The sequence below is a fragment of the Pyxicephalus adspersus genome, chromosome 5, assembly GCF_032062135.1.
Source record: "Pyxicephalus adspersus chromosome 5, UCB_Pads_2.0, whole genome shotgun sequence".
Classification (NCBI taxonomy): domain Eukaryota; kingdom Metazoa; phylum Chordata; class Amphibia; order Anura; family Pyxicephalidae; genus Pyxicephalus; species Pyxicephalus adspersus.
Genome location: NC_092862.1, coordinates 147,384,588 through 147,400,256, shown reverse-complemented (window position 1 = coordinate 147,400,256; position 15,669 = coordinate 147,384,588). Strand labels below are relative to the sequence as shown.

The 15,669-nt window shown below is 50.6% G+C and overlaps 1 protein-coding gene across 1 annotated transcript in view; it reads left to right on the top strand.

The window, feature by feature from the left end:
• LOC140332148 (SCO-spondin-like) overlaps window positions 1–15,669 on the top strand; it is a 65,884-nt gene that overhangs the window by 27,792 nt on the left and 22,423 nt on the right. The window contains exons 34-67 of the mRNA XM_072413442.1: window positions 141–293; window positions 509–649; window positions 775–957; window positions 1,982–2,132; window positions 2,245–2,404; window positions 2,523–2,577; window positions 2,877–2,969; window positions 3,060–3,272; window positions 3,435–3,553; window positions 3,899–4,040; window positions 4,121–4,270; window positions 4,683–4,860; window positions 4,969–5,074; window positions 5,284–5,335; window positions 6,120–6,240; window positions 7,044–7,260; window positions 7,383–7,524; window positions 7,687–7,851; window positions 8,220–8,258; window positions 8,580–9,500; window positions 9,668–9,826; window positions 9,909–10,079; window positions 10,163–10,327; window positions 11,205–11,384; window positions 11,493–11,615; window positions 11,891–12,026; window positions 12,305–12,430; window positions 12,802–12,893; window positions 13,841–14,017; window positions 14,106–14,276; window positions 14,397–14,649; window positions 14,734–14,780; window positions 15,053–15,223; window positions 15,301–15,432. Coding sequence (XP_072269543.1) covers window positions 141–293; window positions 509–649; window positions 775–957; window positions 1,982–2,132; window positions 2,245–2,404; window positions 2,523–2,577; window positions 2,877–2,969; window positions 3,060–3,272; window positions 3,435–3,553; window positions 3,899–4,040; window positions 4,121–4,270; window positions 4,683–4,860; window positions 4,969–5,074; window positions 5,284–5,335; window positions 6,120–6,240; window positions 7,044–7,260; window positions 7,383–7,524; window positions 7,687–7,851; window positions 8,220–8,258; window positions 8,580–9,500; window positions 9,668–9,826; window positions 9,909–10,079; window positions 10,163–10,327; window positions 11,205–11,384; window positions 11,493–11,615; window positions 11,891–12,026; window positions 12,305–12,430; window positions 12,802–12,893; window positions 13,841–14,017; window positions 14,106–14,276; window positions 14,397–14,649; window positions 14,734–14,780; window positions 15,053–15,223; window positions 15,301–15,432 — 5,604 coding nt within the window. The remainder of the gene's footprint in view (window positions 1–140; window positions 294–508; window positions 650–774; window positions 958–1,981; window positions 2,133–2,244; window positions 2,405–2,522; window positions 2,578–2,876; window positions 2,970–3,059; window positions 3,273–3,434; window positions 3,554–3,898; window positions 4,041–4,120; window positions 4,271–4,682; window positions 4,861–4,968; window positions 5,075–5,283; window positions 5,336–6,119; window positions 6,241–7,043; window positions 7,261–7,382; window positions 7,525–7,686; window positions 7,852–8,219; window positions 8,259–8,579; window positions 9,501–9,667; window positions 9,827–9,908; window positions 10,080–10,162; window positions 10,328–11,204; window positions 11,385–11,492; window positions 11,616–11,890; window positions 12,027–12,304; window positions 12,431–12,801; window positions 12,894–13,840; window positions 14,018–14,105; window positions 14,277–14,396; window positions 14,650–14,733; window positions 14,781–15,052; window positions 15,224–15,300; window positions 15,433–15,669) is intronic.

Sequence of the window (15,669 nt, the reverse complement as noted above, 5' to 3'; positions counted from 1 at the left end):
CCATGTGTGAATGTCAGTTGTGGGGTCAGGTAGGTTGTGGCCCCATGTGTGAAGGTAAGTTGTGAGGTCAGGTAGGTTGTGGCCCCATGTGTGAAGTCACCCTGATGATTGTCCTTAACTCTTGTCTCCTCTCTCCCCAGTGGACGGTTCCTGGGCCCCCTGGACGACGTGGTCAAACTGTACCCAAGACTGCAGCGGGGTGGTGATCCGGCGGAGGGAGTGTACTCCGCCACAGAATGGAGGGCGCCATTGCTCGGAGCTTCCGCAGTCTTCGGCTGTATCTCTGGAGATTGGTAAGAGGGGTGAGGGGAATTCTGGGTCACTTATCTAAGGAGCCCTACCTGACCCAGGAGAGGGGGGAGCCTCCTATAAAGCACCGCCCCCCTGAGGGTATGAACCAATCATGACATTTCCCCCATGGTGTCACCCCAATAAATCCCCCCAATGTTTTATTTCTCATGTTACCTGAAACCCTACTGAAGGGGGCGACATTCTGATTCCCCCGCAGATGTTTGCCGCCAGGATGGTTGCCCCGATTCCCCGCCCTGTCCGGTGGATCTTCAGTATAAACCGTGTGCCCCATGTCCCCAGACCTGCTCTGACCTGACCAATAAGAGGACCTGTCACAGAGATGAGCGCTGCGTGCCTGGTAAGGGGTGCTGGGGGGTGCTGGGGGGTGCTGGGGGGTGGGGGAAGGGTCTTGGGGGGTCTGGCCCTTTATTAGAGGACAATCTGTCAGTGTGTGGGGTCACCGCTCTTGTCTCTTCTCCCCAGGCTGTTGGTGTCCTGATGGCCTCCTAATGGACAAAATGAATCACTGCGTCCCCCCCGAGGAATGCCCCTGCGAAGTAGACGGTGCCACCTACTGGCCGGGCCAACTGGTAAAAGCCAACTGCCAGATCTGCACCTGCCAGGAGGGTCAAATGAAACAGTGCCGGCCGAACCCCGAATGCGCTGGTCAGTGGTCAGCATGGGGCACGGAATCCATTAGCTGGGTGGGGTGGGATATGGTAACACATCAGCACTCTCTGGTAACACATCAGCACTCTCTGGTAACACATCAGCACTCTCTGGTAAAATATCAGCACTCTGTGGTAACATATCAGCAGTCTGTGGTAACATGTCAGCAGTCTCTGGTAACATATCAGCAGTCTGTGGTAATATATCAGCAGTCTGTGGTAATATATCAGCAGTCTGTGGTAACATATCAGCAGTCTGTGGTAACATATCAGCAGTCTCTGGTAACATATCAGCAGTCTCTGGTAACATATCAGCAGTCTGTGGTAATATATCAGCAGTCTGTGGTAATATATCAGCAGTCTCTGGTAACATATCAGCACTCTCTGGTAACATATCAGCAGTCTGTGGTAACATATCAGCAGTCTCTGGTAACATATCAGCAGTCTGTGGTAACATATCAGCAGTCTGTGGTAACATATCAGCATTCTCTGGTAATATATCAGCACTCTCTGGTAACACATCAGCACTCTCTGGTAACATATCAGCAGTCTGTGGTAATATATCAGCAGTCTGTGGTAATATATCAGCAGTCTGTGGTAAGATATCAGTAGTCTCTGGTAAGATATCAGCAGTCTCTGGTAACAAAGCACTCTCTGGTAATATATCAGCAGTCTCTGGTAATATATCAGCACTCTCTGGTAGCATATCAGCACTCTCTGGTAATATATCAGCAGTCTCTGGTAAGATATCAGCAGTCTCTGCTAACATAGCACTCTCTGGTAATATATCAGCAGTCTCTGGTAAGATATCAGCAGTCTCTGGTAAGATATCAGCAGTCTCTGGTAAAATATCAGCAGTCTCTGGTAACATATCAGCAGTCTGTGGTAATATATCAGCAGTCTCTGGTAACATATCAGCACTCTCTGGTAAGATATCAGCAGTCTGTGGTAACACATCAGCAGTCTCTTATACCAGCAGTCTCTTGTAGTATTCCCTGCATATGATTTCTCTGTACTTCCAGTGAACTGTGGTTGGTCGGCCTGGTCCCCCTGGGGCGAGTGTTTGGGTCCCTGTGGGGTGCAGAGCATTCAGTGGTCCTTCCGTAGCCCCAACAATCCCAGCAAACACGGCAGTGGGAAGCAGTGCCGAGGAATCTACCGGAAGGCTCGCAGGTGAGTGGTCATTGTGTGGGCGGGGTCAGTGAGTGGGTGGGGTAATTGTATGGGCGGGGTCAGTGAGTGGGCGGGGTCCAGGTGACACTCCTTTACTTTTTCCTCCCACTAGGTGTCAGACTGAGCCGTGCGCCGCCTGTACACACCTGGGGAAGACTTACAGCACCGGTGAACGTTGGAAGTCCGGGGAATGCCATGTGTGCCAGTGTCTGCCAAACCTGAGCGTGCAGTGCTCCCAATTCTGCCCCTTCACCAATGTGGGATGCCCTGAGGTGAGATCACACGTGCAGTAACCCCTAGCAACCAGGTTACCGCTCACACTGCTGGTTGCTCAGGTTTACAGCCGGGCTTGTCATGTGATCACAGGTTTTATATCTCCATCCTTTGCAGGGTCTTTTCCTGGTGGAAAGCTCGGGGGAGGTCTGCTGCTTCTGTACAGATAAAGGTCAGTGTGATGAGTACATGGGAAGGGTAAGTGGGACCCTGGGGGGCAATTGTTGGGACCCTGGGGGAGGCAGTAAAATTCTTGGGCAGTCTGTGTTACCCCAGGGGGAGTTTGTGGGGCAGTTAGACCCCATAATAAACCAATGGGACCCCATGGGCAGTCAGTGAGACCCTCCCTGGGGGAATTCTTAGGTACCCTGGGGGCAGTCAGTAGGATCTGAGAGGTAGTTGGTACCCTGGGGTAATTACAGAGGGTATTTGTAGATCTATTGAGGATCATTGTGACTTTTCCTCCCTCAGCCCCAAACAAGACAGAAGATTCCAGTTTGCACCCCACAGGCCTTCCTGCGACCCTCCCTGGGGTGACAACCTACCCACTGCCCACCACTGGAGGTAAGTATGGAGGCAGATAAGTTTCTGCTATACCTCGTAGAGGGGTATTTTGTATTGATATCCATTTACCCCATCTCCCCTCCCCCACAGATGAATGTTATAAGCCCCTCCGGATCTCCCTGCTGCCGCCGCGTTCCTTTGCTGCTTCCTCAGAGCTGACCAATCATCCGGCATCCACAGCTCAGCTGAATCGCGTCTCTCCAACAGCTGAACTTCAGGGTTGGAGCCCACAAATCAGTGATTACCCAGGGGCCCGGGCACCCCATCTACAGATTGACCTGCAGGAGCCCCGGAACCTCACAGGTATGCGGCCAGGTGACCCCGAGAATCTTCCAGCCGGGCACTGCCAGTGCTGCTCCCCCAGCCTTGTGATATCTTACCATGGAGGGGCACAGGTCTCTGCTGGTTGGATGGCGTATGATACGGGTGAATGATTCACATGGTGGGATCTCTGCTGTGTTCCAGGTGTTGCAGTGCAGGGTGGAGGCTCCTCCGACTTTTACGTCACCAGATTCTCCGTCCAGTTCAGTGATGATGGAAAGAATTGGTCCAACTACACGGAGAGCTCCGACACAGAAACTAAGGTGAGTGCCAGTCCTGGGCACGTGTCACATGTCATCATTGGGCCAATAGCAGGAGAATATTCTGGTTGTCCCCAGGACCCTCCCAGCATTAAATCCTTTCCAGGGGCATCAGAACAAAAGCTGCGGAGAGCCTTCACAAAGCAGAAAAGCCGGTCCCCTGCCAGCAGGCTTTGTTCTCTGTGTGGAAGCAGCGTCTCTCTGCAGAGGTCCGACAGAGCTGGAACTCTTCATTCAGCATGAGCTCCACTGATTGCAAAGTGACAGGAGGAAAGGGGGCGCCCCCATAGTGGCCCTGGCAGGGACCAATCAGGACGTTCCCAGTATAAGATCCGTTTTGTCTCGCAGGTTTTCCTGGGGAATTTTGATGGTTCCACGCCAGTCGCCAGAAGTTTTGATCGGATGGTCAGCGCCCGCTATGTGCGGATTCTCCCTCACAATTATCAGGGCAGAATATTCCTCCGGGTGGAGCTCCTCGGCTGCGGAGAAGGTAAATGCAGCAGATGAGAAAGGACTACAACCCCCAGCATGTCCTGGTCAGTAACAGATTCCACTCTTCTCCCCACACAGTGACTGCCAGGCCCACAACACCCAACCCTACCCAGTGCCAGCCGGGTCACTTCCAGTGTCACAATGGGCGCTGCGTGCTGGCCGGACCCCACGGGGTTGTGTGCGATGGAATCAATGACTGCGGGGACCAATCAGATGAGATTTATTGCGGTAATGTGGGGGATGGGGGTGATTAGGGGGCCCAATGGCAATTTCCAAATTCTGGAATGAAATCACGCTGACTGATAAATAAAATCCTGCTGGACTACAGAACCCCTCCCATCAATGAATTTCTATTACCCCTCCGATTCTCCAATCAGCTCCCTGCAGCTCTGTGACCTCTCCCCCTCTTATCATCCCTATAAGATACTGGGGAGGGGTTCTGTAGTCCAGAGGCCTGGCCCCTGGTTTTGGGGGAGGGGCACTAGACTGTGATTAGGGATTGTAATAATAGCCGGTACCTTGGGGGCGGGACATCTATTGAGCCAATCATCTGCTGCCATTGGTCAGCGTGTTTTCTGTTGATTTGCTGTAGTTTTGTTCTGATTATTGGCAGATATTTATTGGTCTAACCATGTTCCAGGCACCGCCCCTTCGCCCCTCCCCCCTGCCCAATGGGGGTGTCAGCTCTCCGAGTTTTATTGTAAATCGTCCGGTCAGTGCATTGCGGCATCTCAGCGGTGTGACGGCCATACGGATTGTTCTGATGGGGCAGATGAGATTGGCTGTGGGTCCACAATCCTGCACAGCACCCCCTGGAGGTGAGGCAAGAAGAAGCCTGTGTGTATGGGAAGGTGAATGTATGGGTGATGATGGCACATTCACACAACTTTCACCCTGCCAGCTCTGAACTTGTTATTACTCTGCAGTGCTGAAGTTCAGACCGGACCTGCCGGGATCGCCGAAGGAGGAGAAAGCCCTGATTGGCCGATTGTACCCACCCCTTCAGCCCGGCCACCCAATGCCACCAAACAGGTGAGAACAATGCTGCCTATGACACCCAATCAGATTGCAGATATTTTCTGAGACATCTGATTGGCCCCCATATTTCACTTATCATATAAACAAATGACATGATCAATAATAACAATACCCCAGGTCATGTGACAACTATTGGGGTAATTATAATAGATACCCCCAAAACCTGCGCCTCATCACAAGGGGTTTCCTTTTCTCTATCACAGGGGCCCGGAGTCAGCGTTCACCCTGAATTCCCTGAGATCTCTGCACCACCAGGTAAGCAGGAAAATGATGATATGGGAACTTTTCATGAAGAAATGGGTTGTAACATCCAATCATAACATATTGTCATAGGGGGCCCATCCCCCAATAGAGGGGAATCAATGGGACTCGGGTTCTATAGGAATTCCTAGCCAGAACCCCTTTAGTAATGTAACATAGGGGCCCGACGCGTTTCGCCTGTATTGGCTGCTTCAGGGGTAACGGTACATGAGAATAACATGCATGAACATTCAGGTAGAAGGCGGATGGGTGGTACACGTAATACTTATCATACATTGCTTATCCGAGGAATAATAAACTAAGATTAGGAATCCAAGAAATCTGATTATTGAGGATTTGTCATATAAATAATAATATAAGAAATAAGGAAACGTGCAGAATGATACAATCAGTGAGGATAGGAATGTTACACGTATGTCGGATCATTATACAATGTTACACGTATGTCAGATCAATATACAATGTTACACGTATGTCGGATCATTATACAATGTTACACGTATGTCAGATTATTATACAATGTTACACGTATGTCAGATCATTATACAATGTTACACGTATGTCAGATCTACACGTATGTCAGATCGTTATACAATGTTACACGTATGTCAGATCGTTATACAATGTGAGGTCAGATTGAGGACAATGTGTAAGAAATCATACATCAGTGAGACGATCCATCCATCACAAAGTACGCAGAGGGCCACTGTAGTCAGGGCTATGCTTTAATATGGTAAAATATGGAAAATGATGATCTCAATGTGATCCACCATGACAGGTCCATGTGAAGGGGCCCTGGGCCTGGAGGACGGCCGGATCCATTACAAGCAACTCACAGCCTCCTCCTACAGAGAGAACAACCCACCAGATGCCGGACGCCTCAATATCGTCCCTAACATGTGAGTGCATGGCCTGCTCTATGCTCCTCACCTGGGGACAAGAGCTGGGGCCCAGGGGAGGAGCTGGGAGCCAAGGGGAGGAGCTAGGAACTGCAGGAGATCCTGGGAGCTTAGAAGGGAGCTGAGGGAGGGGCTAGGAACCAAGGGGAGGAGCTAGGAGTCAAGGGGAGGAGATAAGAGCTGCAGGAGATTTGGGGACCTAAGAAGGGAGCTGAGGGAGGGCTAAAGCCCCAGGGAGGAGTTGGGATCTAAGGAAGAAAGTGGGGAAAAGTCTGAGAAATAAGAAAGGAGCTGAGACCTGAAGAAGGAGCTAGGTGCTAAAGAGGAGGAGCTAAGAGTTGAGGGAGGAGTTAATCACTGAAGAGGAGGAGTTAAGGGCTGACGGAGGGGCTAGTAACCAGGAGGAGAAGCTAAGAGCTGTGGGAGGAGCTAATCACGGAAGAGGAGGAGCTAAGATCTGAGGGAAGGGCTAGGAACCAGGAGGAGGAGCTAAGAGATGAGGAAGGGGCTAGGAACCAGGAGGAGGAGCTAAGAGATGAGGAAGGGGCTAGGAACCAGGAGGGAGGAGGAGCTAAGAGATGAGGAAGGGGCTAGGAACCAGGAGGAGGAGCTAAGAGATGAGGAAGGGGCTAGGAACCAGGAGGAGGAGCTAAGAGCTGAGGGAGGGGCTAATCACTGAAGAGGAGGAGCTGAGGGAGGGGCTAAGCATTGAAGGCGGGGTTGGACACACAGGATATACAAGGTTTGGCAGGTATATGATGAAGATATGAATGAATTTGGTGTTTCCTCTTATTTCCCTGCAGACTGAACATTGAGCCGGGATGGAGCCCCCTGCACTCCGATAAGCAGCCATACTTCCAGATTGATTTCCTACAGCCCACCTTCATCTCAGCCATCATCACCCAGGGGGGGCGACAGTCGGGGGGTTACATCACCAAATATCGCCTCATGTACAGCATGGATGGGCGCGTCTACCATAACTACCCCAACCAGGGGCAGAACTCCCCTCAGGAACCCCAGGTGACCCCCCCAGTTCTGTATAATAGGGATAATATATGGGGGGAGGGTATTGGTGCCTCATTCACACCGCCCTGTCCGGCTTTTAGTTTTCTGGCTTTAATTTTGTCTTTTTTTTGGTTCAGATATTTGATGCCAACACTGACAGTAACAGTCCAGTGAGGAGAGAGCTGGGCAGAACCTTACTGACCCGATTCCTCCGCATTCTTCCTGTGGACTATCACAAGGCCATCTATGTGCGCTGTGAGATCATCGGATGCCCCTATGGTAAGAAAAAAACCTTATAACCCCCTACTACCCTCCTATTACCCCCCTATAACCCCCTATTACCCCCCCTATAATTTGGGGGACAGTGGGGTGTTGTGGGGGATATAGAGGGGGTACCTAGGTGTAGGTGGGTGCTGACTCTTTATTCTTTCCTTGTCACAGAACACACGCAGCCTCCAGTTTCTGTCACCATTCCTGGGGAGGTGAGGCCGTCTCTTTGTCATTTTGGGGAGTTTGAGTGCCGCAGTGGTGAGTGTGTGGACGCCTCCAGATCTCTGTGCGATGGGAAACCCGACTGCCGCGATTTCTCTGATGAGGACGGATGTGGTAAGAGACATCACTATGTATGAAGGTCACAGCCCGACACTATGAATGAAGCTTTGTGAACCTCCATGTTGTCAGCGGCTCCCCCAGTTCCTGACATTCACATCATCAAACCCAAACATTGAGTGAAAACGCTGCACGCCCTCCCCTAACTCTTCCCCAAAATGTGCACAGAGGTGTCAGGAGAGCGTATTGAGGTCACATATATAGAATATATACAACAAGTCCATTTAATGTTTCATGACATTTTGGATCACATTGGAATTATGTTTACTGTACAGCACTGCAGTATATGTCGGAGCTATACAATACGGGAAGTCTTTTTACTAGCTCTGTACAATATTCACGGTTGATTTCTTATTTTTCCCTAGGCACCAGGGTCACTCCAGGTCTGGCCATTCGCCCACCAGGTGAGTCTTCTATAGATTGTAGAAGATTTCTGGAATATGTCTATGAATATGTGCTGCTTTACTACGTTTCTGTAGGTCAGACCAGTCTACTCGGGGTTAGCACACATGTTGTACCCTCTGCAGCTATTTCTTTTAGTTCACAGACAGAGCCCAGCCTCAGACAAATAATTAGGACTGCAAACCCTCAATGACCTAAGAGGGGCATAGGCGGGGGAGGGGCACACAATGGGTAGAATGGGTATGGTGCCAGTGATACCTCCTATTCCTGGGATAGGAAGCTGCAGTATTATTTCAGTTTGTTCTCTTTCTCATATCACACAGATGTAACCCCACCACCTGCTATGACATCGGGCAGTACCCTCCATCCAGGCTCCTATCTTCCCGCACATGTTGGAGAACCAGGGATTTATCACCCATCCCAACCATCAGGCAGCCCGGGAATACTGCATGAGACACCTGGACAAGAGACAAGGATGGCAATTACTGGACTACCTGGCATTCAGGAGAAGCCATTTGTGAGTGGAAAGCCTGGCATCAGAATCCCAGACCGACCTGAACACGGAGTGGAGTCTGCCACCCCGGAATCTGCTCTGCTGGGGACAACGGCTTCACCTCCGACCCAGGATACATCGGGCAGCTCTCCAGCCATGGCTGCCATCACATACCCAGGAGAAGGCATTTCTGGAGTTCCTCCTGGCCCTTATCAGACCGGCGTTCCTGGGCTTGCTGGTAAGGACAAGTGGAGTACAAATGTAGATGGCACCTCAGGACATACAATTTTTCCCGCATTGAGTGTAGGACGAGAAGGAATGGGAACAACTCACACAAGAGTTTCTGAATATGATGGTGAAAGTGTAACTGCTTGGGTAGGGACTGGCCACCCTGGTCTATCAGATAAACCCTCAGATCTTCCAGGACAAGAGCCTTCAGATAAAGAAGAATCAGTAACTGGAATAGCTTCAACCTCCAACCCACCTCTGGAAGCCATGACCACACCTCAATATAATGAGACAATGGTCTCCCCGTACCACAAAACAAGTACCCCCACCCCTACACCGAGAAGCCCCTGGCAGGAGAGGGAACACCCGGAGATCCTTGTTCTTCCAGAAGGACATCATTCCAGCCTGAAGCCCGGTTCTGGATCTGTCGTTAATTGGAAGGAACCTGTTGAGGTTCCTAATGAAGAGGGGCACATTAGACCAGGGGGCCGCGAGGGATTTCATGCCTCCCATACATATGAAGGTTTGTGCCTGAAGAGACCTCCATTACCTTTGTACAGAATGTTATACCCGAGCTACACATATTGATGAATGTCCAGAGAGTGATTGGACACCAATCAGAATATTGATCAGGGGTGATTATGTTCTTGTAAATAATATGTGAGATGTCATGAATTGTTTGTATTACAGGGACGGCCAGCACATTGCCGATGGATCTGAGCACCGGGCCCCCCAGGAGTGATTGCAGCATCGGTCAGTTTGCCTGTTCTTCGTTTGGCTGTGTGGATGCGGCCGAGGTTTGTGATGGACGGGAGGATTGTGCCGATGGTTCTGATGAGCAGCTCTGCGGTGAGTTTGGTGCCGTCTGATTCTTCTCCCTAATGGTGTGATTGGCATCAGAACTTTCTAGAATGTTCACTTGTCTTTTCAGGATCTTCCTCTGCCATTGTGATCTCCACACCCGCATGGATTCTTCCCACAACGACCCCCAAAATGTGCTCACACAAACAGTTCACTTGTCAGTCCGGGGAATGTTTGTCATTGGAGAGACATTGTGACCTTCACCGGGACTGTGCAGATGGTTCTGATGAGGATAACTGTGGTAGGTCCATGGACTCTGCAGGGTCTCCCTACCAGAACCTATAATGTGACCCATTAATATTTGGTGTCTTCCTTCACTTCCAGTGGATTGTGTCCTCTCCGTCTGGACATCTTGGAGTGACTGCAGCCGTTCCTGTGGGTTAGGAGTCAAATTCAGACGCCGGGATGTAATCCGGGACCGACTGCCGGGGGGGCATTGTGCCGGAGCTCAATTTGACAGTCAGAGCTGCTTCATGCAGGCATGTCCAGGTAGGTGAACGAGACAGCCTTGTGGCCCTTCAATGATGCCCTTATGGGGCCCATGTGGGGTGCATGGGAAAGGGGGGGACTGTGGTAACATCTAAAAATACAGATTGCCAGCATTTCCAGGTCCATCATTGTGATATTTTGGCACAGAGTTCTCCTTTATCGGGTCACAGATCAAGAAAATCAGAACAAATGAGCAAACAGACGTACAAATCCCAAAATGACAAATGGGGGCTCAGTGACCCCTCCCCCGGCTTTGTGTGACAAAGAAAACTCACAGACCGGGGAGTGGTGCCAGTCAATTCACCTTAAATTTTATATTCACTGTATACAGTTTGTTCACTTGCCTTGATGTTCTCTATTGGGGGCCTCTGTGTCCCAAAATGTGTAAGGTGATGTATATGATATGAACTGAAAGGTAACCCAGGAGGACCTACCTCAGGTAACCCAGGAGGACCTACCTCAGGTAACCCAGGAGGACCTAACCCAGGTAACCCAGGAGGACCTACCTCAGGAACCCAGGAGGACCTACCTCAGGAACCTCAGGTAACCCAGGAGGACCTACCCCAGGTAACCCAGGAGTACCTACCCCAGGTAACCCAGGAGGACCTACCTCAGGTAACCCACGAGGACCTACCTCAGGTAACCCAGGAGGACCTACCTCAGAAACCTCAGGTAACCCAGGAGGACCTACCTCAGGTAACCCAGAGGGACCTACCTCAGGAACCTCAGGTAACCCAGGAGGACCTACCTCAGGATATAGATTATATGGATATAACAATATCTGGCAGAATTGTTTTCTCCCTGTCAGGAGGCTTCTCAGGTCATATTTTATGATTTTATATTTCACGATGACCCCGATGATGTTTGTACCCTGCAGTGAATGGCGCCTGGTCGCCCTGGGGTGAGTGGTCAGCTTGTGATGCTCCATGCCAAGGAGGAGTCCGTTCTAGAAGCAGAAAATGTGAAAATCCTCCCCCCAAGAATGGCGGTCTTCTGTGTGGAGGGGAATCTGTGCAGACGGAATCGTGTAACTTGCAGCCGTGCGGGGACTCACAAGGTAAGTGCTGCCTATTGGCTGTCACCGAGATGATTGGATCTCAGGTACAGAACCCGCTAGTTGGGTCATTGAATTGATTGTGACATTTGGGCTCCTTTGTGTCTACAGACTGTGGCCCCGAGATGATCTACGTTCATTCTGGACAGTGTGAATCCCACCACTTGGATTCGTGTCCACTTACCTGCCGCAGCCTCAACGCCGAGATCCTGTGTAATGGTGAATGTATGGAAGGTAGGTTGTCCCCTAGGTTATATCTGGAGGACCCATCCCCCCAGATCCGCAATGTTATATGTGGAGGGTTTGTAGAGCTGGGATGATAATTGTTTACCAGGATCCTGTGCCATGGCTCCTGTGTGATCTGTGGGTCCCCCCCATCTAATCCATATTCTCTGGGCTCTAAGCATTGGAAGTCGTAGCTGATAGTCCGAGGGTTCTTCTTTAGTAAGTTTGCACCCAGATTTTATCACATATATTAGAAGATCTGATCCTGTTCCTTTGTTTTGCAGGATGCCGCTGTCCTCCTGGTCTGTACCTCCAAGATGGCGGCTGTGTGAACGTCAGCCAATGTCGTTGTGATGTGGAGAATGGCGCAGGCACTCAACTTCCCGGGGAGATGTTCAGTCATGACAACTGCAGTGTGTGGTGAGGACCAGCGGGGGGAGCTCTGGGACAGCTACACCAATCATCAGTTCAGCAGCTGGTATCTGATTGGTTACTCCTTGTTCAGGGGTTGTCACCATGATGAATGATTATTATTAGAGTCTGATGACAAATTAGATGAAAATAGAAACTAGGAGATTTTCACCCCAGAGCCACAGCTTGGACAACTTGTGTGTCACGTTTGCTGCCCTTCCATTGTCTCCATTTATATTTCTTGTCATTGTACCATTTTCCTGTTCTTCCCATATCACCCGCTGCAGCCAATGCCAAGATGGAAAGGTGACATGTGACAGCTCAGCCTGTTCCGTGGACTGTGGATGGTCAGCGTGGTCCCAGTGGACACCATGTGACACGACGTGTGGAACGGGCATGCAAGAGCGATTCAGGTACAAAGCGCCCCTATTATAGGGGACCAGGCTGGGGGTGTAGAACTGTCCTGAAGTTTGAATCCATCCGGCAGTACAGGAGAATGAACAGCCACTACACCCCCGCAATACCCCCAATACAACCCCACTACACCTCAACTACACCCCACTACACCCCCCCAACACTCCCACTACACTACACCACCGCAATACCCCCACTATAACCCCATTACACCCCAACTACACCCCCCGCAATACCCCCAATACACCTCAACTACACCCCCACTACACTACACCCCCACTATACCCTCTCCACTTCCCCTGTACACCCCTTCTATACCCCCTCCACACCCCCATCTTACCCAGAAATATTCTCTCCCTTCTCTCTCCAGGTCTCCATCCAATCCTCCCAGCTCCAATGGTGGTACTCCATGTGAGGGGGACACGCGAGACATCAGAGAGTGTTACACTCCGTGTGCCAATGGTAGGACATGGTGATATCTGGTGATGGGTCTATAAATGGTTTTATGTGCACAGCAGTTCAGGGTGTAAAATACAAATAAAGACATCAAATATTCATCGGTTCTCTTTATACTTTATAAAACACCAACATATAACATAGCGCTGTACAATAAATAAGGGCTTCACATGACAAACCTGCATATTTACCAAGTACAATTATGACACTAAGGTAAAGAGGACCCTGACCACAGAGCTCACAATCTAAGGTGTGGGGGTTGGGTATACAGGGTAAGGGTGGGGGTGTCTAATGAGATATAGTTGGGGGGTTCAGAATTTGGAAGAGAGTTTGAAGTCTGAGGGGGAGATTGAATAGTTTAGTTGGTGCAGGGACCCGGGTGGAGGAGGGGATTTTGTTTTGTGGATGGAGAAGTTACAGGATTTGTGAAGATTTGAAGGCAGAGAAGTCATTTATTTTGCCATTATAAAGTGCAGAGTTCTGCTGATTGTATGGCCCTGCAATGGAGGAAAACAGCGCTGAATATTCCTTCCACCTCTGCAGGGGATTGATGTATATGGGGCCCCTGTGTGTTACCCCCTATCGCACATTTTATTTATGTGGTCACAATAATAGTCTGTATGTTCTTATTTCCCTTTACCAATACTTTTGTTTTTAACTTTATCAAACTTATTACCCCGCCCCCCCTTCTCCCCTTCTATCCACCCCCCATCACTCCTTCTCCCTTCTTCATTATTACTCTCCATCCCGCTTCTTATTTCCTCTCTCTCCTCCTTTCCCTTCTTCTTCTCTTTACCCCCCTCCCTCTCTGTTCCCCTATTCTCCCTCTCTCTTCCCCCATTCCCCCTCTCTTTGCCCCCATTCCTCTCCCTTCCCCCATTCCCCATCTCTCTTCCCCCATTCTCCCTCCCTTCCCCCTCTCTTTGCCCCTATTCCCCCCATTCTCTCATCAGACACCGACATATTGTGGAGTGATTGGACCCCGTGGTCGCCGTGTTCTAGGTCTTGCTTCTATGATGTGGAAAGTATTGGGGTGCGTAGAAGATTCCGGCATTGTAACGGCTCCCTGTCCTCTGTGTGTGTGGGGGAATCTGCCCAGGAGGAGCCGTGTGACACCCCGCTGTGTCCTGGTGAGTACAATCTGTGATATAACGGGTCGATGGATTGTGGATCGGGGTTCTGTGTTATATTCATCCCCTCCTGTGGATATAATTGCAGTGGTTGGTGGTTGGTCCCCCTGGAGCTCCTGGACGGATTGTACCGCCACCTGCGACTCCGGAATTCAGACACGAAACCGATCATGTTCTAACCCTGCACCATTACATGGGGGCCCCGAATGCCAGGGGCCACAGATTCAGACCAAAGAGTGTAACACACAGCCCTGCAGAGGTGAGTGATGCCAGGCGGGTCAGACGGGCATTCCGTGGATTTGAGTGGTGGATTTGGGGTGGGCCGCTATGGCTGCTTTCTGGAGGTTCATTATTTGGGTTCTGTTCTCTTTCCTCGCAGATCTCTGTCCATCCAATATGATCTATCAGACGGCGGAGGAATGTCGTGGCTCCGGTGGGGTATGTCCCCGGCTGTGTCTGGACCAGGCCGCCCAGGTAGAATGTGCCTCCACCTGCTATGAGGGCTGCTACTGCTCGGAGGGACTCTACCTGCAGAACAACAGCTGTGTGCCACAGACTGAATGCTCCTGTTACCACCAGGGGGCGCTCTACCAACCTGGGGAGAACATGTCACTGGATGCATGCAATAACTGGTAACTGTCACCCGCCTGCAGTGTTATCGATGTTATTACCCCATCCTCAGGTCGGGGCGTCTCTAAAATCTTTTGTCTTTGCAGCACCTGTGTGTCCGGAAAGATGATCTGCAGTTCAGCTCCGTGTCCAGGTGAGGTCACTATCTGTACTTTTATCCAGGGGTACTACAACAACCAGCATCCCCTTCTATGATGAGAGACATTCTGGTTTAACAGCTGATCATTAAGGACATTGGGGGGTCCCATCAGATGCTCTATAGAAAGGGGTAAAGTTTGGGGGTATTAATATGACGGGGGGGGGGTAACAATGCACACAATGCAGGTTACAGGTAAAGGGGGATAATTCTGACTTTCAAGGTCGATGCCCCAGTTTTTTACCCCTCACCTCTACCTTCCTCACCAGTGGATTGTGGGTGGAGTGATTGGACCTCATGGAGCTCCTGCAGCCGTACGTGTAATGTTGGCACCAGACGCCGCTACCGATCAGGGACCAATCCAGCCGCAGCATTCGGGGGCCAAAATTGTGAGGGGCCCAGTGTGGCCATCGAGTTCTGCAGCTTACAGCCTTGTAAAGGTGAGTCCTGGGCCGGTCAGGGGCCACTGGATGTGATTGTCCCTTCTCTCTGGTAATAATGGATCCTTTCTGCTCAGGTTCCACCGGGGACTGGGGATCCTGGACAGAATGTTCGGTGCCCTGTGGGGGGGGATACCGGAACCGCAGCCGGGTCAGTGTTGTACTGCGCCGCATCGAGTTCTCCACCTGTAATATCCATCCGTGTTCCGGTAAGAAGATTGTATGAGCATGTGGATCCCTAGAGTTCAATGGATCCCTGGATCTACTCCACTATTATGTTTAGTGAATACCTGGATCTGTCCTACTTCTGTGTGAAGCGGATCTTTGGATCTATGTTTGTTCTGTGTGGATCTCTGGATCTGTTTGTTCTGTGTGGATCTGTGGATCTGTGTTTGTTCTGTGTGGATCTCTGGATCTGTGTTTGTTCTGTGTGGATCTCTGGATCT